We start from the raw sequence: 20,912 nt of genomic DNA, 5'->3' as shown, positions 1-20,912 counted from the left end.
GTAGACTAATATAATTAATTACTTAATGCCTTAGAAAACACCGTATGGTGACGTGAGCACGTGTAATGTGGATGAAGATCAGTGGAAAGGCGTGAAAACGTGCGCCATGGACAGCTTAGTTTGGCGTTTTGCTATTGTCGCGGCACATTGTACGCATAATCTTGGGGGGATGTCAGCACTGGCGCAATTGTGGTACGAGTTTGTGCAAGAAATCAGATATCGGTGGGAAACAAACATCCTCATACCTGGGTGAGTACTATACACTTTATTGATTCATTGCATGATAAAAGATAACACATGTAAATTATACAATGTTTAATAAAATTATTGTGTACTGACAGTTTTATAATATGTGATAAAATTGGGAACTGAGAAATTGGATTAATTTTTCTTCGTCGAAGAGACATTTATTTGAATTTGTAGTACATATTATTTTAAAGGAAAAATCATTTTTCCATTCCTACAACTCTCCTAATACAACTTAATAACATTAGAAATATATAAAACCACTTCACTTTTGGCAAAGACATCTCATTATCAAAATATCACATGTTATGAAACACTTTGTATATCAGTACATCAGTACATTTCTCGCAAACATGTGGTAAAGCACAAAACATCAATACGATACAGAATTAGATGGGCGCTTTTTTATGATACAGTCTTTGGATAAAAACACATCCACCACTCATCAACATTAATCTCGACTCATTTGTGACTTATTACAATGATTGTCAGAGATCGTGTGCCCGAGCTAATTGAGTCTTGACATTTGATTCAAGCACACAGTATATTTTCTAAATATGCATCTTAAAATACTTAATGTCAATTTCCTTAGAGCTATACGTTATGATTATGACGTCCTTTTTCATATTATGCTACGTTAATGCATTTATTACATGGTAATACATGTACTAACGTAGATTGTGATCATTATTCTAGCAAAGGCTAAACTATTTACGAATTTTGTATTTTCTAAATTGTCATGTTGTATAATACACCTACGTAAGTAAGAGGAGTTCACATGCTCCGAAAAAATGTCACTGAACACGTTTGAGCAAAACCATACACACGTAGTGCGTCAAGTTAGAGAGGCATGAGGCCAGTCCTTGTAGTTGGATTGCGTGCCATGTATATGTCCATGTCATGATCAGTCCAATTGTTCTCTTCATAATTGTTTAGAGTGTGTGTTGAGTCAGCTATGCTGTATCGGCTGCCAGGTCTTGGGGGGTTTTGCTCTAAAGTACGATTACATGATCGTGGTCTCTGCCTTCTGGACGAAGTGTGCTGCGGCATGTGACTTGGTGAGAAGTTTGTTCGTGACATTCTGTCAGAAGCTGCTGTCAGGGACTGCCGAGATTGTCTTAGCTCTGTAATGATATAAATGAAACCACAGTCTTACAAACATATACATACATATATATGTATCACCGTGATCAAGCAATTTGGCTAGCCAATACTGACCTGGTCTCGTGTTCGCAAGATTGGATGACAAAGTATTGTTCGTAAAGTATCTTGTCGAAGTATTGGAGAAACTGTGTTGTGATTGTCCATCGACAACAGATCGAGTTGTTGATACTTTTGTACTATAGTGTCCTGTCTGAGACCTAACATCATCGATGCAGGAAGCTCTAGTTATCGAACCTAGACGTAAAAAATTATAAAATTCATATAAATGACGATAAAACTCTTTATCTACTTCGTTATCATTTCAATGCCCTAATGTTTTGCAGTTTGAAAGAAATAATTCATGAACTTGAGGTTACATTCGTATACTTATTGTTAGTTTATTTTGTTAGTTTTGTTCTTATTCTTTGTCTATACCTTGTCGATCTATGGGAAATATTCTTGGTCTTGGTATGCTCCTATTACTGTATGCAGAAACTTGGTCCCACTCTTTCTGAGCGTTGTAAGCACTGAGTGTTGCCATTGAAGACAACGGCCCACCAGGGCTGGGTGTTGGCCCAACATTAGAGCAACAATTAACAGGTAACCCTGCGATAGGCCCTCCCATTTTCGTCTGGTCAATACTGTGAAGCGTATGAAGCTTCCTGGCTCTTCGCCGGTTCGCCACTATAAATATTATTACTGCAACCACTATAGTTGCACATATAGCTGCACTGGCAGCAATTGTAATTTTATCCATGTTGGACGTAGGGGAATTTTCAGTTCTCACTTCTCTACATTGGTTGTAGGGTACATTTGCCGGAGTAATATTGGTTTCTTCTAATGACACCACGCAAACTACGATACACTCCTACAGCCAGAGAATGAATACTTTTTTAAATACGCAAATGACTTTGTTAATTGAATTGCGATTTATTAAAAGCAAATTAGATAGTTTAAAATACATTACCTGCGAAGGAACATTCTTTATTTTGAATTCTCTTTCGCTGACCTCGAGAGGTGGTGCCTGTTTGAAACTGTTATCCCCAAACAATCGATAAATAACTTTGAAACCTAAAATATTTGTCGCTTCTGTATCCCAGTATATGATAACAGCGTTGTCTTGCCTGACTACATCTTTAACTATAATGTCTTTTTCATTCGATTTTGATTTATAAAGCGGCGAACCAAGCACCAGTGGTGGTCTCGGTTGATGTTGCTGTAATTGATCTTGAATGTGTTTTGGTGGGGCCAATGTTGTTCTCATTATCACTACATTGCCTGTTCGAGCAACTGTTGGCCTGTTGGTGATAGTCTTAGCAGTAGTCGAAGATGGTGTTTCGGTATACTTTTGTTCAGTCGTGGAAGATACAAGTGCTGTCGTTGTTGTGGCTGTTGGTGTTGTTGTTGTTGTTGTACTTGTTACAGCGGTACTTGGTACAGCAATTGAGGGCCTAGTGGTTGGGTTATAACTACTTGCTACTTCTAGAGGTCCTGTCGGTTCTCTTGTATCCACACTTTCTACTGTACCAATTCCAATGATTTCTGGAGTTCTTTCGCAATTCATCTCTGGAAAAATATGTAACGTACAATTAGTAGAGTAGGTTTATAACATCCCATAGCTGTAATTACATATTTATTCTTAATTCTTCTTATTCTAACAGCCCTTGTTAACTTGCATGGTACACAATTCCGGTCTAATATACATGGGCATTATACATATGTACTTATGTTAAACAATAATGAGAATTGGTATTTTAATTGTTACCATTTGGATCGATATTGTAAAAACTTTTGTCTTGCAATTTCTGTGGACTTCCACAAAACTGTGGCTTGCGTTCCCGACTGGTGACTTGCAGATCCTTGGTCTTTATCCAGTCCACAATCCACCGTAATCTGCAGTCACAAACTAGAAATCGACCTCCTAGACTCAACCCTCGAAGCGTTCCATTTAATTGAATAAGTGCTTCCTCGGGAACAGTTGATAAAGGATTTCCATCGATTGCCAGGAGAGTTATCGATGGATTCCTTTGAAAGGCATTTATCGGCAGGTCTGTTATCAAATTGAATCCGATGTCTAGCACCTGAATGAAATCTGTTGTTAAGTACAAGTATTCAAAGTTATTTCTACAATTCAAAAATAGTTCTGAACTTACTCGAAGGTCCTGAACACTGTTAATAGCAAGTGTAGGGAAGTCTGGGATGAGATTATTCAACAGGCTTAACGAACTCAAAGTATTCTTGATACCATAAAAAGCCTCCGATCCTATATTTTGAATCAAGTTCCTCTCAAGATTTAGTCCAGTAAGAGATTCCAATCCTTCGAAAGCTTTCGCTCCAGCAGAGCCAGGAAGTTCTCGAATACTGTTCTGCGATAGGTCAAGGAAGGCTAGGGTTTTTAAACCTCTGAGTGACTCTGGCACCTTCTTCTGCCTAGTCCCTTTCAAGTTCAAATTCTTCAACGATCTCTCCAAGCCTCGAAACGATCCAGGGGCAAGGGTAACTTCGTTATCAGAGAGTTTAAGAGTAACTAACTTCAGACCTGCGAACGCGTTATCATCGACCCTTGTGATTTTATTCATCGAAAGGTCCAACACAGTAAGATTTCGGAGACCCTTCAAAGTGTTACTGGGAACTTCTGTCAGGTCATTGTCTCTCAGATTCAGACTTTTCACAGAACCCTCTTGTCCTTTGAATGTTTCTGGCTCAATAACTCTAATGTGACAGCCAGACAGCTGCACATTGTTGATTCTGAATGCGGAGAAGGAGTTATTCTTCAGGGTTCCAATTGTACTGTTGTTGATGTAAAACAAGTCCACAGTAGTTTTGGTCGCATAACGCCTCATGGCAGACATTAGCTGCTCGTAGTCGACGATGTCGCATTGCACCGAAAGCTCCCTGGCTAGGTTGTAATCACAAATACAAGAGCTTTCGAGATCAGCTACATATTGCGCCCATGGACAACTGGAGGTTGCTGCTATGGTGGTCACTATGGTTACAAGTAGCAGTAACAGCATCGGTGAATGCATATCTGAAAAAAAAATTAAATGATACAAGTTAATATTACAAACTTACAGTTCGGTATGCTATGAAGGATGGGGAGATAAAACATACGTAGAACACACTTTAAGTGTAATTTGAACAAATGAAATATATTATTTTACAGAATCTTACAATTTGCCTTGATATGGAGAATGTATGTGTGCATATACAGAGTGTACGTAGATGAAAGGACACTATTTAGAAGTTTCATCATAAATGCAATTCTGAGTAAAGAAGTTTCAATAAATTTTTAAAAGTTATATTTGTATATATACATTCCTAGTTATTACTAAGAAAATTTTACATAACATTCCATTTACTTATGAATAAAAACACATTTATACTGTAATAAATCTCGATGTATCATATGTATTCTTTCAAATTTTTGTTATTTTTTTTATGATACAATTGAATCTGCAGTGTCGGTCTCCTAAGTATGCAATTCCCATCTATTTATTACAGTATCTACTTGAAATTTTCAATGACAGCAAATGTGTAATGATGACAAAGAGATACAATCTGATAGAAGTATATAGAGCAGAAAGGGCTTCCAGATTGTTTCCAAAGTGCATTAAGTTCATTATAAGATATCAAACATGTACCTATACAGGGTCATCCGTTAAAACTGCAACCTAAGCGCGCGCGAACAGACGAAATGGCAACACCGCCTCACGGACGCATTCCCCTACACCATTCACCGGCCCGGCGTTCGGAGGGCTGCCAGCGACCGCTGGACAGCGGTGATGCCCGAGCTTCGAGAATTTTGGGATGGTCTCTTTCAAATTAACGTCGCAAATAGCTATTGGGAATTTCTCGGCCCAGGTAATCGAGCCGCGCGCTCCGCTTTTATGCTCGGTTTACCACTCGCACCCTAGATCACTGCAATGAGGTTTGAAAACAATGTCGACTGATCTCGTACCCGTCTCAATTTAAATTTTTTTAGCTACGACAGGGTTGACCGCGGCGCTATACCCTTGAACGGAGAGATTTTTCACCACCTGCGTGTAAAAGCCACAATAATGGCGCATCGTTCCAAAAAATGACATTAACGGAGGCCGGTATAGGTGTGTCGTTGAGTAGCTAAGAGGTTAAACATTGAGACACAAAAATTGTAGAAAACAATTCAAACACCGCTACAATCAAAGACACGTCCTATTAGTTACCCGTTATGTGCGATTTATGTATGTACTGCATTGAGGATAAAATTATAAAAAAAGAAAACCAGAACAATAGATTCTGAGGTTAGCAGAACTAACACATAATTGAATGAAAATTTGATTTCTCGATTTATGAAAGTAATGATACAGAAACATTTAGCGGCTAGCCTATTGTTTATCAACACCATGAATTTTAAAAAGAGCATTAAATACAGTATCAAATAAATGGTTTGCAAAAGCTTTTCACAATAATTATGGTTAACAAATTGATAAAAGAAAAATTAAGTAAACGTAAAATGTTTTAATTTGTCCATCATTAAGAGTGAATAATTTTTCCTCATTTTCGGCGCAAATTGCATTCCGATATCTTTTATAGTTCAATAGTTATACGAGAAAGGCCCCAAATTCTTCAACCCGGGCCGGGAAATATCAAATAACTCTTTGCGACGTTAATTTGAAAGAGACCATTCTAAAATTTTTGAAGCTCGGGCATCACTGCTGTCCAGGGGTCGCTGGCAACCCTCCGAACGCCGGGCCGGTGAATGGTTGTGTCGAATGCGTCCGTGTGGCGCTGTTGCCATTTTACCTGTTCGCGCGCGCGTAGGTTGCAGTTTTAACGGATGGCCCTGTACATATACATATAAGTGAACAAAAGATGTTGCGAACAACTGTCATAGTAAACTGTCATTACTATAGATAGTGGAAGAACCTTTATGGGTTACAGTTATCACAAATTTTTTAGACTGTTGAATAAGAAACATGGTAAGCAAAGTATTTTTTACCAGTAACATTTTAAGGAAACATAAAAAGTTACATATATATACATTAGGGTGCCACTTATTTTTTTATTTTTGATTTTGAAAGGAGACCCCCCCCCCTCCTCCTAGTTTTGTTCCTTTGGACCTAAAATTGCGCTACACGAAATTTCAGCTCATTCGGATAATATTATCCCGTGGCGACAACACGTGGAAATTAACCGGGTACCTAAGTACCCACCTGGGCATGTTTTATGATTTTTTTTTATGTTTCCGTGAAAATTTCGTCATGACCGCTTGGATTTTCGTTATTTGAACATTTCGAAAGCGAAATATATGTTCAGACTTCTTTTATTAGTCTTGGATTAGGAGAATTATCTTGTCAACGTTTACATAGTGATTCTCACTAACCAAGGTACGCGGGTACTACTTAGGGTGTAGCGAAAAACACTTTTTTCATCCGACCGCATCGTAATGGCAGTAATACATGAGTAAAATTACTAGATCCGTTAATATCTTCTGTTCTGAACCTTGCCTTGAATTTTCGCAATTTTAGTGAAAAATATCAAATGTTGACAAACGCAGAATATGTAACTGTTTAGTTTCTGTTGCGTGTAATATAACGTAAAAGTACTTCTTATTGCTTGAAACCAATATGGAGGGGTGTGAAACACAGGAAAAACACATCGCTAAGGACTGGAGGTACACTGACTGTGCTCCCCACGCGCCTCGTCCCCGTTCCACGTATCATTGTCCAACAGCCATTTTGATCTGTAACATTCAATAGCCGTTTCTTATAGACTTGTGTGCGCTGAACACGAATCCGCAAACCGTTTGTCGTCATCACCTTCAGTTTTCGAGAAATTCGATTTTGAAAAAAAATATGCAAATTTTTAACTTTGAACATTCTTTGTGTCGAAACAGTAATAGTTATTCACTTGCTTGTTCCGTCAAATTATTCCATGAGCCCTGGTGAACACAACGATATAAGTTATTATTGAATTATAAACATTTAAATATGTTTAAACAACGATCAAAGGGAAAAGGACACCCGAATTTTTACAGATATCTATACTATTATATAAAACTAGCTTCCCCCGTGTCGGCTTCGCCCAAGATATTAGCGTGACTGCTTCATGTTTATTAGAATTAATATCTTTTAAGGAAATTAAGTATATTTAAAAAAAAAGGGTTAATTTCTTCATAATATTTTGGAAAAGATAACATTCTCTCCTTTGGGAGATTTACTTTTCCTCCAGCGCAACATATACCAGGCGCTTCTTCGTTCCATGTTAATAACGCGTTTTTGAGACATGCTACATAACCTATGTCCGTCCTAGAATATCCAGGAATAACGTTAAAATTTTAGGAAATCGGTTCAATAGGTCTTGAGTTTTGCGCTAACATAAAAATCGGTTCTCTCTTTAGATAATAGTATAGATTGAAGTTGCATAATTTGAAATGCGGTTTCTCAGTAAATATGAACTGTACGCACAAATGTGTGACATCACTCTGTTCGTCTTGACGAGAGAAAGGTTCTAACGTTTTTATTATTTTTTTTTTTAAATTCTGATTACCAGCGGCCGTAGCCGTGATGGAAAACACCGGTTCTCGTTAGATCGCCGAAGTTAAGCATCACGGGTCGGTGTACTGGGGAAAGATGGGAGACACCACCTTTCTCCCGGTGCGCTGCTGCTGCTGGGACCCGAAGGAGAGAGGAGGGAACAAAAAAAATGGAACTAGAGTTCGTTGGGCAATATAAGCAAAAATTAGCTTGAAACGCCATCCTGCTTAAAACACAGGAAAACAATAAAAACAAACAAACAAAATACTGATTTTTAAATAATAGTAGATCGGGACGCGACCGCTAGGTGGCGACCGGGTGAGCGCTTCTTTCTCGCTTGCGAAACAGCACCGCGGCGGGAATAAGTGGCCGAAGGCTCTCGAGTTTATAGATTGCAGACTACAGATTATGAATCAGTTGTGCTAATATTTCGGGCGAAGCCGAGACGCGGGATGCTAGTCTTTCTATATATTTCAAAAACTAAGGGTCTAGGAGAAAATCTGACTACTCCATGCAATGCAGCGGACATTTTTCCTCCGGAAACAACCAGCAGAAGTGGTAAAACACCTTTTGTTTACAATACATAAAAGAAAGAGTTTGGCAAAATGTGCTCCGCGGACAGTGCAGTCCTATTCGGCGCCGCTAGCGCCTGGTACCAAAACTCTTTCACTTCCGTATTGACAACAAAAGGTGTTTACCGCTTCTGTTGATGTTTTCCGACGGAAAAATGTCCGCTGCATCGCATGGAGTGGTTAGATTTTCTCCTAGACCCTTAGTTTTTTAAATATATAGAAAGATACATATGTGTACAAACTGGTGCATTTTGGGTGTCCTTTTCCCTCTGATCGTTGTTTAAACATATTTAAATGTTTATAATTCAATAATAACTTATATCGTTGTGGTCACCAGGGCTCATAGAATAATTTGACGGAACAAGCAAGTGAATAACTATTACTGTTTCGACACAAAGAATGTTCAAAGTTAAAAATTTGCATATTTTTTTTCAAAATCGAATTTCTCGAAAACTGAAGGTGATGACGACAAACGGTTTGAGGATTCGTGTTCAGCGCACACAAGTCTATAAGAAACGGCTATTGAATGTTACAGATCAAAATGGCTGTTGGACAGTGATACGTGGAACGGGGACGAGGCGCGTGGGGAGCACAGTCACTGTACCTCTAGTCCTTAGCGATGTGTTTTCCCTGTGTTTCACAGCAGAACACATCCCTCCATATTGGTTTCAAGCAATAAGAAGTGTTTTTACTTTGCTCATATTCTGCGTTTGTCAACATTTTGGTATTTTTCACTAAAATTGCGAAAATTCAAGGGGTGGATCAGAACAGAAGATATTACGGATCTAGTAATTTTACACATGTATTACTGCCATGGGTGGGCAAGTTCTCCGCAATATTACGATGCGGTCGGACGAAAAAAGTGTTTTTCGCTACACCCTAGTACCCGGGTACCTTGGTTATTGAACAACGTGGGGACTTTGGGTTACTGGCATAAGAGTTAACAAAAAAATGACATTTTCAAATATTTACTGAAGGATTTATGTTATTTCAAATGTCCCAACTGTCTTTCAAATCCTACATACTTCTAATTTATCGAATTAAAAAAATTAATTACAGTTCCGTAACATATCAAAGTCAAGTATACAGTCTTACTATTAATATAGTAATAATTTACGCTGCGTTTATAATTGATTTGATACTCGGTGATACACGTAACCGTTACAGATAACGACAATTCTACGAAATAATAAAAGTAAAATGGAATAGGGGAGGTTGCTAATGCATTCCTTAATTTTCGTTGTTTGCAAGATTTCTTTGTACTTTTTTAAAGTGAAAGTTTAAATCGCGACGGTCTAATGTTATTTGTTTAAGCTTAACCTTTACACATCACGATATTAGATAAAATGGAACAAAATTAGGGGTGGGGATCCCACAGAAAATTTGAACTTCAGCATTTCTTTTAGCATTTTTACCGACAATTGCATTTCTTATGAGATTCTAAACTAGTATTTTTTTTCTTGAGACAAAGGCCATTGCAATGCAGTGGCAAATCTGTTTTCAAGGTCATTTATAGTAGGACAGGGGCTATCACCACCATAGGGATTGAACACTCTAGCACCCTTCTACTAGACGCAAGCTAGCGTGGCGTGGGAGTGGGGAAAGTGGCCTTGAATGGTCAGCTGATGTTGTTCCAATAGAACAGGGGTGTCGAACTAGCGGCTCGCGAGCCGCAGTGGCTCCCTCTCCTCTTCGCCTGCTCCGTAGAGCCGTAGGAGGAACGGCCCCCTCCACACCTACTTCACTCTGATGAATTTCTCCTCCGGGTGCCGCATTCTCTCCCTGCCGGGGCTCGTGCAACGCCTGGGGAAGAATAAGTGGGGGAACCGGCTGACCGGGGGCCCAACTCGTGCGGCTCTCGGAGTGGGGAAGTTCGACACTCCTGCAATCGAACTACTGAACTATAGAAGTTCTTTCAGAAAAAATAAATGAAATACTAACGAATAAAAATTCGAATAGGTACTGTCCAGCTTGCTTCATTTAAATTACAATTATCTATAAACTGCGCTCCAGAATTTCGTGCAAAAGAAACGACTAATTTCAAATTACGCATCTCTTTAATTGCATAATATTTTTCCAACATCCTTCGTAATTCGGCAATAATAAAATTGTTGAATCAAGGCCTGAAGAGACTGGCGATTATTCGATGATCTCCCAAAAGCTGCGTTACCTACATTGTTTATTCGTCGCTGGGAGAAGGGTGGAGAAATTCACGGAGAAAGCCATGCCACGACCGCTCCGCAAGGGGAGATTTCGAAACTGCTCGGTCGCAATTTCTGGCGTTCCCGCAATTACTTCTTATTACGATGCTCGAGCTCTTAACCTTGAAGCCACAGGCCACTGCACAACACGCGAGACGTCATCGTGCAGTTTTTCGCGGGGGCGGCGCGGCGGTGTAATGTTATACGGGGAGCGTGTCATTGAAACTTTCATCGACTATTTGCTCGATCGAACGCGACGATTTCTTCGGAAAATAAAAAGCCGGAGGAGCGTCGAATGTAGGACTGGGGTAACAGCGGTCATCGAGAACCGTGACGTACGAACGGGCTAAAGTCGTGCAGCCTAAACGAGCCGCGACGAACCGGGGTCCATAGACCCGTTACGAGTCAATGGCCGGAGTAAACGCATGCTCGCAGCTCGATGTTTCTATCGATGGCAAACGACGAGCGGCGCACGAATTCCTTGTAACCGACGAACGGCGAGAAAACTCGGCATTTGAAGATACTAATGTCGCTGGGCATGGACGAGGCGACTCATTTGAAAATGCAATTTTCCAGTTTACTGGAAAATGCCACTTCGCTGGCCATGACGAGTTAACTCCTCACTATACATATAATATTAAAAGATTACCTACGTGCATGATTTTTTCCTCATTCCCACTACAGAAGCAATATAATATCTCCTGGTGTTTTTAGTCGTTTTCATCACGTATGGTTATAGAGTAAAGTAAACATTCATCTCTTTAATAATACTATTGCTTGAGTAATCTGTTTATTCATTTATTGATGAATCCTTCTGCCTTTAATTTTATCATTCTGTTTGTATCGGAAAATATAACAGTAAAGCATATTCATATCTACTATAGGCAAGACGAATTAACTATTTTTTTGTTATTTGTCACTGCCCAGCTGACGAGGGGAGGACACCATGTGGTAGACACCGATTTTGATGAGCCTTGGCACGATGGATCTATGTCGGAAATAAGGAAATAGGTGTCCGAAGGTGTCTTAATAATAGAGATATTCACATGTAAATTATTAAAAATTTCATAGTGGCCATGGGGTGGGTTTCAGTGGGTAAAAATCCCACACTACCCTGGCGTCCGCGGGAGATTCCCTTCTGGAGGCTTCGGAGTGCTTTTTGAAGATGTCTCCGCGTTAAAAAAAAACCTTTATAAATTTTTTTTTATAAATTATTTTTTTATAATTTTTTTTTAACTTGGGGAAGTCTTCAAAGGGCACCCCGACTTCTTCAGAGGGGAATCCCCCGGAGGCGCCAGGGTACTACGGGATTTTTACCCATTAAAACCCCACGGGCACTATGAAATTTTTAATAATTTACATGTGAATATCGGACACCTAATTACTTATTTTCTACATAGATCCATCGTGCCAAGAGTTCATCAAAATCGGTGTCTACCACATGGTGTCCTCCCCTTGTGAGAGTGCTTTCAGTCGAAAAATGTGTCGGTCGACAGGTTAAACCGTTCTTGTCACTCTTCTGCGAACCTTCGACTTCCAGCTTGCACATTGAGCTACAGTTACAGACTGCCCTGGGAATAAACAATTTTTGGTAGCTTATTCTGCTCCCCAAATACGCTTTTCTGCTATCAAAATTTTTCTCTCTGCGTCAGAGTGTCTTTATTTAATTTCCTCGACAATTTTTAATTATTTCAAGTTTTGAAGAGAGACTTCAGTGGAGATATGTCGTACCTTGTATGACATACAGGATGGGTGAGGACAGGTGAGATCTATGTGCATGTAATCAGGCATAAGGTAATTATTTAAGCAAAAATAAATCGCGAATGTACTGTAGAATAGAATATTTTAATATGAGGATCCTTCGTGTTCGAGGAAATCGATTTTGGAAATCCACAGTGGACGCATACACTTGACTAAAAATCGGTTCCACCTTTAAATCAATTGTCTCGAGAACAAAGCCTGCTTTCGAAGAAATTTATTTTGCAACTTCGCCTTATTTTTACAGGATGTTTTATTCCTTTCGCTATTGTACCTTGTTTACCTACTACACAATAGACTGCTAATTTCCTACTTGGACAAATTTTCAAACTCTGCTTTCTTGAAAGAAAATGCTCCTGTCACAAAAATTTATTCCACATTTTCGATTTCTCTTTACACAACCAATTACTGTAGGTAGGTTGCACCACCCACCCTGTATTTAAAGGAATTAAAAAATAAGAGATTCTCCTATTCGCAGTGTCCATTTCAATGGCTGCTCCTTTATGGACAGTAACTGTGGGATTGAAGGAAAGATAAAGTCTAGATGTAGGAGTTTTCTTGCATAACAATCGCCTTTCTACCACCTGTACTAGCACCTTCCAATGCCCCTAGGAAGAATGTCTAAAAGTTCAGTTAATCGTGGCCTTCTGATTGTAAAAGTTTGAGAGCGTCGTACCTGCCTCATTATTCGAGAAGCCAGATTTTCCTACGCGTTACTTGGATACTTTCAGTCCTCCGGTTCAGGTGAACTTCACGGAGAAACTTGCTGCAACGTGCCGTATTTTCATTAATGGTGTGTAATAAAGATTGGCAAGATCGTAATCAGAAAAGGTAGATGGATTAATTAAATTAATGTTATATTACTAATTACAAGGACTATAATTACGTCCATGCGTATCCGTGAAAATGTTGTTGGCGCACCATTTCCACCTGCATAGCCCCTTGCTCGACTTCCGCGTTAAAATAGTGCGTGACTTTGAATCATCTGGCTGTGTAATTATACAACGCGATTCGAGCTCCTTCCTCGTTACGTCGCCCCGGATTTTCTCGCTGAACTGTAGAACGCAGCCACATAATGCTTAGGCATCAGACGTGGATTTCCCTGTTCTTGTGAAATTCGAAAATTCTGTAACTTTTTCTCACGCAGGAGTGGGCGAAAAGCTTACACCGTCCCGCGATGAAATATTGCAAATTGCAGAGAATATTTTATTATCTTTGCATGCTTCACGCGTCTATTTATTACTCGTTTAACAGATTGCAACGCTAAAAATGTTTTTAAAATCTCCATCTTGTGTTTCGATGTGTCGAGCAGGATTTACCAACGAAATAATGGAAAGTCATTTCGTGCGGTACATTCGGGCCTTTTTGAGTGAAATAGCAATTTTTCTCAAGTATTTGATATAGAAAAGTCTTACCTGCCCCCCCCCCAAATACCTTCGGAGAAGAAATTTGAAATAATTAGGATCGGGCAATTTTATTTATTTGAGTTTTTTGAGTTTCTGTGACATTTCTCGAGTCGCAAGACAGCGTTAGCAATTATAATTATTGTTATTGTATTCCCACCGTAAACAAAGGAACTTTTACGCTGTCCGCGATCGGCAATTTCATATGCTAACTAACCCGTTGCGAGGTAAAATACTTTCATCTCTACGTATTTCACTCGAAAAGGGAATAAAGAGTCCCAAAGGAATTATTTGTCGAAGACAAACCGTTTTCTTGCCGAAGTATATCAACATTTTAGCCCATAAACAGCATTATTCACGTCTGGGGGCCCACGGCGATGATGCCTCGCCACTACGCGCCGCAGTAGCGAATAGAGAGGGGGAACGCTCCGCCCAGAAGCAACGCGGCGCATCCCAATTGGCCGAAACTTTGACAGTTCTTTGCGGGAGAACGGTTCGTTTGCGACACATAGTGTTTTTAGAAATTTCCATCCATTTGTCGAGTAGAATACGTAGAAGCAAAATAAATCTTTTACCTAGAATTTGCACGGTACTGTTTTTTTTTATCGAACCTGTAGCAGCACAGGTACACGCGCAGATTTCTCTATTAAAGCCGCAACCATTAGCTTCGTTTATAGCCCGTATATCGATGAATTATTCTAACACAGAAGGATTTACTACGATGTCAATGTTGAGGCACCCATATCTTCTTAAAACTTCAACACCCACACGTTTTGGAGCAAGGTTACGATCACTGCTCATATCTTTCAAATTTCCCAACGGCTCATTGACTTTCGACAACCATCGAAACAGCATCTTGCAAATAGAACAGAAGTAGTTGAATGGTACAGTTTTGTTGGTGGTAAGTATGAAGTAGAATTGACTTGTTTGGCTGACGCGAGGTAATGGATTGGAATCGTGGAATCACCCATACATGACAGTGGTCGCCCAAGTGTCGAGTATCGAAAATCAGACGTATATCGGTGCCATTACAAATTGGCTCTGTAGCAGTCATCGGTACGTCAAAATATGAACATTTGGCGTACAGATGGTCGGCATGGTTTATGACACGCGCGCCAGCAAAACTATTTTTGAGTAAGCCGCTTTCCGTTCTTTTCGTGATTTGAACAAAGCATGTTTTCTTAGAGACTTTCGTTTACGGCCTCAATAGTTATTGCGGGTATCGTAAACCTTGAGTTTCTGTAGGGCCCACGGTGCGGGGCCGGCGGCCTGCGACCGGCCACGTCACGCACCTCGGGGTCTGGGGAAATCCTGCTGCGTTACCAGAAGTATTTCTCCCGCCAAATTTCACCCCCGCTATACCGATTGGTTGACATCGGCATCGGGTCAACCAATTAGGAGGAGTTTTCTACCCGCGCGCGTCTTGCCGGAAAATTGTGCGTCCGGCAGACGTGAGTCTTCATCCTGACCTCAACAAGTCTTAACGTTTGAGCAGATATAAGTCACTGAATAAAAGACTCACGTTGAACGTTATTGTGTGTTTCAATTCGGGAACAGAACCTATCCTTCTGTTCCTTTAGCTCCATTGCCTTTCGTGTATGTTAGGTCTTTCGAAAATATGGAACATTACCGTGGGAACCGACTGCACGAACGAGATAAGCATTGACACTGGGGGGCGACCCGTGGCTAACAGTAACGTCGTATCGACATTCTAATCCCCGTTTTATCGTGCATAAATCTTCTTAATAACGTGGCCCGGTATTTCGTGCATGGGAGCAGGACGGAAAATCGAAAGAGAGCGAAAGTGAAAGGCGCGAATTCCGTTTGCTCGACACGCGCACCGCCAACCCCGGCGACCACGTGCCTTCAATATTTCCTCATACATATATCGCCGGGTGAATGAAATAATAAACCGTTTTGAATGCCACGGCATAAAACGCGAATTCCGCGATATAGCGGTACAACCTATCCCGGATTCGTAAAAGAACGGTGTCGTTTTGCGATTTCATCGACGCTCAAATGAAGAAAGCTGGGCCCACTGCTCCTGTCGTGGCTGAACGCGTCTCACGGTTCCTCGAGCCTCCGTCGTTTTCTTTAACATTACGGAAAATGATTCATTCGATTAAGGGGGAGGCTTATCTAGCACGGTCAAAACAACATGCTTCTTTGGGAATTTTTTCTAGGAATACTGATAAACTTTTAGTATTAAGTATTAGTCTATTGGAAAGACTACCTACTCTTACGGATATTTCAGTATTTTTTGTGGTGAAAAGGTTTGTGAGTTACAGGCGAGGCCCGAGACGTGCTTTTTATTTAGGCGCTTTGCGGTGACAACTGTACCTCGGCGCAGGGTCATCCAAAATTGAAAATTAAAGTGTTTTTTTTTAGATAATATATGAAATTATCTAGGCGCTATCGGGCCCGATTTTGGAAAACAAATTTTGAGACAAAGTGGCGGCTGTGCAAAGTTGAAGCATCGGTATTTAAAAGGAAAAGGTCCCGACAGTGCTTAGATTTTTAACCCTAAAATAAGCCTGCAGTCTCAAGTAAATCGGTTCATTAATTTTTTAGTTGTGTGTATCACCGATTTTGAAAACATGATTTTGAGGAAACCGCGTTTAAAGTTGAGGGTCCGAGCGCTACACCGAGGAACACCCTACTTACGCGCGTATAACTTTGTCAATTTCGGTCGGATTAACCTGACACTTTCAGGGAATATTTTCAAGATGTTGTACTTGAAGAAAATATAAAAATGGATTTTTCGAAAATTTGTAGATAGGCCTCCCTCCTTAATTTAGCAACGTTCGGTATAAATATCAACGACCCCATGAAATGGTTCAAGGTAAACTTTTTTCAACACTTGGAGTGCGCAAGGTTTTGAAAGAATGCCCCTTCAAATCTGCCGGGCGCGCCTTCAACGCATGACACTAATGAAATTTTAACCTTCTATGTCAGATATTAAATCGTCATGGGAGTATGTAGGTATTATCAATGGATAGCTGGGGATCTTATGTTGGAAATAAACCCAAGTTTACAAATTATTGTCGAGAAATAAGTAGGTAAGAATTTATTCACAATCAGATGCTGTGTCAGTCGTTATGGCTTCTTTTTAAGCCTTGTAATGGGTGGTGTAATAGTATATCCACGAGTTTTAGAGCTCGAGACTGTTTAGAACCACGATAGCTTTCTATGGTGACTCATTGTCAGTCATTGGAATATGCCACCAAACAGATTCATCCGTGGATACCTATAACATCTAATTTTCAAGAAAGCCGAATGAATAATTACTCTGAACTATGATGCTGAAGGAATCCTCGGTGATTTCACCTGGCGGAATGATTGAATGTTTCCTTGGAAGTCGCATTCTTCGATAAAAGGTCATGCAGTTGAGTACACTCTTGGAATGTACAGTTGGAATACATCTCGAACGAAGGAAAGTTTTCATTTGAGGACTTATAGTTTTGTTACTTATTAGAAGATATCACCACTTAAACTACTTCCTTTTGTTTTTTTTCTTCTAAATGTGCGATTTGATGCCTGTATCTATTTAATTTATCTACTCTTGAAACATCGACACCCTAGTGATTAACCACTTCAGTAAAAAAGTGACTTTTCAAGTATTAAATTTCATATATTTTTTAACACGGACTAAAATTCTTCTCATCGAAAAATTGTGCAATAGTTAGACTAAATTAGACAATCGAATATTTCGTAGCGCGGGATTAAAAGCAGCTGACAAGGGGAGGACACCATGCTGTGGACACCGATTTTTATGAGCCTTGGCACGATGGATCTATGTCGAAAATAAGTAAATAACCCAGACCTTAATAATAGAGATATTTACATGGAAATTATTAAAAATTTCATAGTGGCCGTGGAGTTTCAGTGGGTAAAAATCCCACACTACCCTAGAGTCTTTAGACCTTGTTTTTGGAAGAAAAATTGAAAAAAAAAACATCTGGCCGGGAACTTTTGCACGCCACTGTAGATCCAGCGTGCCAAAGCTCATCAAAATCGCTGACTACCTCGTGGTGTCCTCCGCTCGTAAGTACACCGCATTCTTCATACTTACCCTGTTTCTTTCGCACAGCGTGATAAAAACATTATTATATTACTATCTTGCGATCTAGAAGAAGTGAAGGTTCCACCATTTTGACCTGAAATTCGTCCAAAACGCGATCTCCCGTTATTAGGAAGGAACTTGAAGAAACTGTTATAGAGGGTGGGCAACGTCACGCAATTGGGACAAGTCTCTTGTGTGATTGCTTGTATAATTTCCGATCCTGAATTTTTCCAAAATTCAACGCTGCACAATCTGCAACTGCAGCCTGTTCTTAAAACGGAGCACGTCCAAATAATTTCGTCTTAAAATACTCAAATCTCCCACCCTTATTGCATTGACCTGATTCAGCGAATAAAATTATACAGAATTTTTCAGCTTCTTCTGACAAGGAGAGTATTTTAGGTGTCCGCCTCCGATCATTTTGATTTTTGGATATGTTACAGAGGACCGAAAAATAAGAAATACGTGTTTTTTTATTTTCCCCCGTTTTCATATTTGAGGGGTGAAAACTGCGTTGAAAGTTAGGGTTGAAAAATCATTCTTGTGGAATATCTCGAGAACTATTAGAGATAGGGGAATAGTGTCAATGGACGAATTTTGTGTCTTTGAATGCGAAATATGACTGACTCGCCAGATTTTCAAAAATCCACAAAAACGATTTTCAACCCTAACTTTGAACGCAGTTTTCACCCCCCAAATATGAAAACGGGGGAAAATAAAAAAACACGTATTTCTTATTTTTCGGTCCTCTATAACATATCCAAAAATCAAAATCATCGGAGGCGGACACCTAAAATACTCTCCTTATGAGTATGTATGTATCTCGTTGGGAGTTTAAGAGAGTCACCGTATTCAGGAGGGAATTAATAAACACGTTCTTCAAAACATTTTCAACATTCCTCGTATAAAATTAATTATCAGAGCATCGAGGTCGAAAAGAGGCATGTCGTGAGATATCTCGATTATTTATCAGACTTGTGTCTCCCCTACAAAGCTACCTCTTCGCCCTATTCACGATCGTTTTATAGAGCGAACGATCCTCCTTCACGCCAAGGTCTCTGGCAAGGCAGCAAGGTAACTACCATTCCTTATGAATCACCGTCTGTCACAGTCTGATAATCGGCTCACTACGCGCCTTGATATTTTGATGAGTAACAATAGGTACGTTGGTTACCTTGGTTAATTAGGATCTTAATTGCTCTCTATTTAAGTAATCCTTAATAGATTAAGCTTGAAGGGTATCTCCAATAACAAAGAGGCTGGTAGTGAAATTTCACTGTTTAAGGGGTTATGCCTAGTCAGGCGGCCGAAAAGAGGCGAATGTTTGTGATTTTTTTTTGACGAAGCGGAAGCGTATAATTTTACAAAACTTTTTGCGTTTAAAAGAGCAACATTTAAGGAACATTTGGTAATTTTTTCGTAGAAAAATATTTACGTTTATAATAAAATAACAAGCGACATCCAATAAGCATTTTTAAAAATTTCGTTTTGCGGTGAGCATTGCCATTCGGAAGCAGATTATCTAAAATCAAAAAACAAAAAAGATTTCGTTAGTATATTAATATATCCTCAGGTTGACGGAGAGAATTTTCCGGAATATTAAGTTAAAATAAAATGGCGGCTATTTAAAGTTGAAATCAGAATTTCAACTTTAAATAGCCGCCATGTTGTTTTAACTATTATTAATATTTTTCTTCGAAAAAATTACCAAATGTTCTTTAAATGTTGCTCTTTTAAACGCAAAAAGTTTTGTAAAATTATACGCTTCCGCTTGTTCAAAAAAAAATCACGAATATTCGCCTCTTTTCGGCCGCCTGACTAGGCACAACCCCTTAAATGCAATTTCAAATGTGCTCGCCTTGGGTTATTAAATCACTATTTCGATGAAAGGCAAGATCCGTGATTAAACGATTAGCACCCCTGTGCCATTTGCATCGTATCAGCAAACAAGAAACTCTTACCTCCGATTTGATGATTCATCTCGACGGGATTTATCCGAACGCCGTCTCTACACCCTTTCATGTCCTAACGCCTCCTCTCTCCGTAACGATTTTCCTTCGTTAAATCCATCCTGAACGTGCTCGTTCCACGCCTCGGCTCGGAAATAATTCAGCGCGTGGATGTTCGCGCGTCCAATTAGGTACGCCGGGCAGGAATTTCGCGAATCCATTTAACGAATCGTTCGTGACAGCAACTGCTAATGATCATCGTAGGCGATCACGATGATGATGAGGCACGCCACTCTGGCCACTCCTGTGCTCCCATTAACAAGTATTCCGCGATGCAGCGGCGGCCGGCGTGACGTGTTAATTAATTAGATATTCCGAGATCTGTCCTTATTCTTTTTTGCCTCGGCCCGTGATCAGACAGAAATCGTTCACTCCGCTCTAGAAATTCGACGATCGTGCCAGGCAACTTCCGGTATCTCATGTTACATATCGCCGCTTATTATTAACTAGGGTGGCGTGTGTGTTCGCTCAATTAGGCGAATCGGTTCCGAGCGCGGCTCGATTATGCGGATCGAACCGGGCAATCGGAGGATATGTCAAAGTAATCTTGTGTGTGTGTGTTTGCAAAAATTGTTTCCTAACAAAGGCACGATGGAATGTTCAGTGACAACGTTCCAGCCTAATTATGGAGGCCTTCTTTAGGAGTAGAGAAGAGATGTGGCCGTGTGCCCTGTTCTGGATAACAGAAAATGAGGGATTTCTACTGGCAATGGTCTGATCCCGGTCTGGTTATGTAAAAGTGTGTATAAAATGGTTGTTGAGTACACGAATATTCGACGTTTTTGCCAAATCGTAAGCGTATTCTCTTTATTAACACGAGAACTTAATATCGCGTTACTGTGCAGGTAATGAATGACTCCGTACATGTGAAACTAAGTTACTAATGGTATATTTAAAAGAAATGTAGTTAATTCAGAACAGTGGTCGAATGAGCTGTTGCTAGCTTGACTATTTTCTTCGATCTAACATTTTTCTTTCGCTGAGGCCTTACGAAGCCTTCAA

General features: G+C 39.9%; 2 protein-coding genes across 3 annotated transcripts in view; one reads left to right on the top strand and one right to left on the bottom strand.

Annotated features, from left to right (window-relative positions):
* Rab3gap1 (RAB3 GTPase activating protein subunit 1) overlaps nt 1–20,912 on the top strand; it is a 75,408-nt gene that overhangs the window by 3,898 nt on the left and 50,598 nt on the right. For both annotated transcript variants that reach the window (XM_076811129.1, XM_076811217.1), the window contains exon 6: nt 35–249. In XM_076811129.1, coding sequence (XP_076667244.1) covers nt 35–249 — 215 coding nt within the window. The remainder of the gene's footprint in view (nt 1–34; nt 250–20,912) is intronic.
* The window catches only part of Haf (leucine-rich repeat and fibronectin type-III domain-containing protein hattifattener), a 53,528-nt gene continuing 32,858 nt past the window's right edge, over nt 243–20,912 (bottom strand). The window contains exons 2-7 of the mRNA XM_076811344.1: nt 3,543–4,417; nt 3,155–3,470; nt 2,357–2,955; nt 1,825–2,257; nt 1,465–1,644; nt 243–1,370 (exon numbers count right to left, since the gene is read on the bottom strand). Coding sequence (XP_076667459.1) covers nt 1,087–1,370; nt 1,465–1,644; nt 1,825–2,257; nt 2,357–2,955; nt 3,155–3,470; nt 3,543–4,417 — 2,687 coding nt within the window. The 3' untranslated portion in view covers nt 243–1,086. The remainder of the gene's footprint in view (nt 1,371–1,464; nt 1,645–1,824; nt 2,258–2,356; nt 2,956–3,154; nt 3,471–3,542; nt 4,418–20,912) is intronic.

Source organism: Andrena cerasifolii, chromosome 1 (assembly GCF_050908995.1).
Source record: "Andrena cerasifolii isolate SP2316 chromosome 1, iyAndCera1_principal, whole genome shotgun sequence".
In the NCBI taxonomy this organism is placed as follows: Eukaryota; Metazoa; Arthropoda; class Insecta; order Hymenoptera; family Andrenidae; genus Andrena; species Andrena cerasifolii.
The sequence above is the reverse complement of the archived record's forward strand: the minus strand, read 5'-3'. Positions and strand labels throughout refer to the sequence as shown.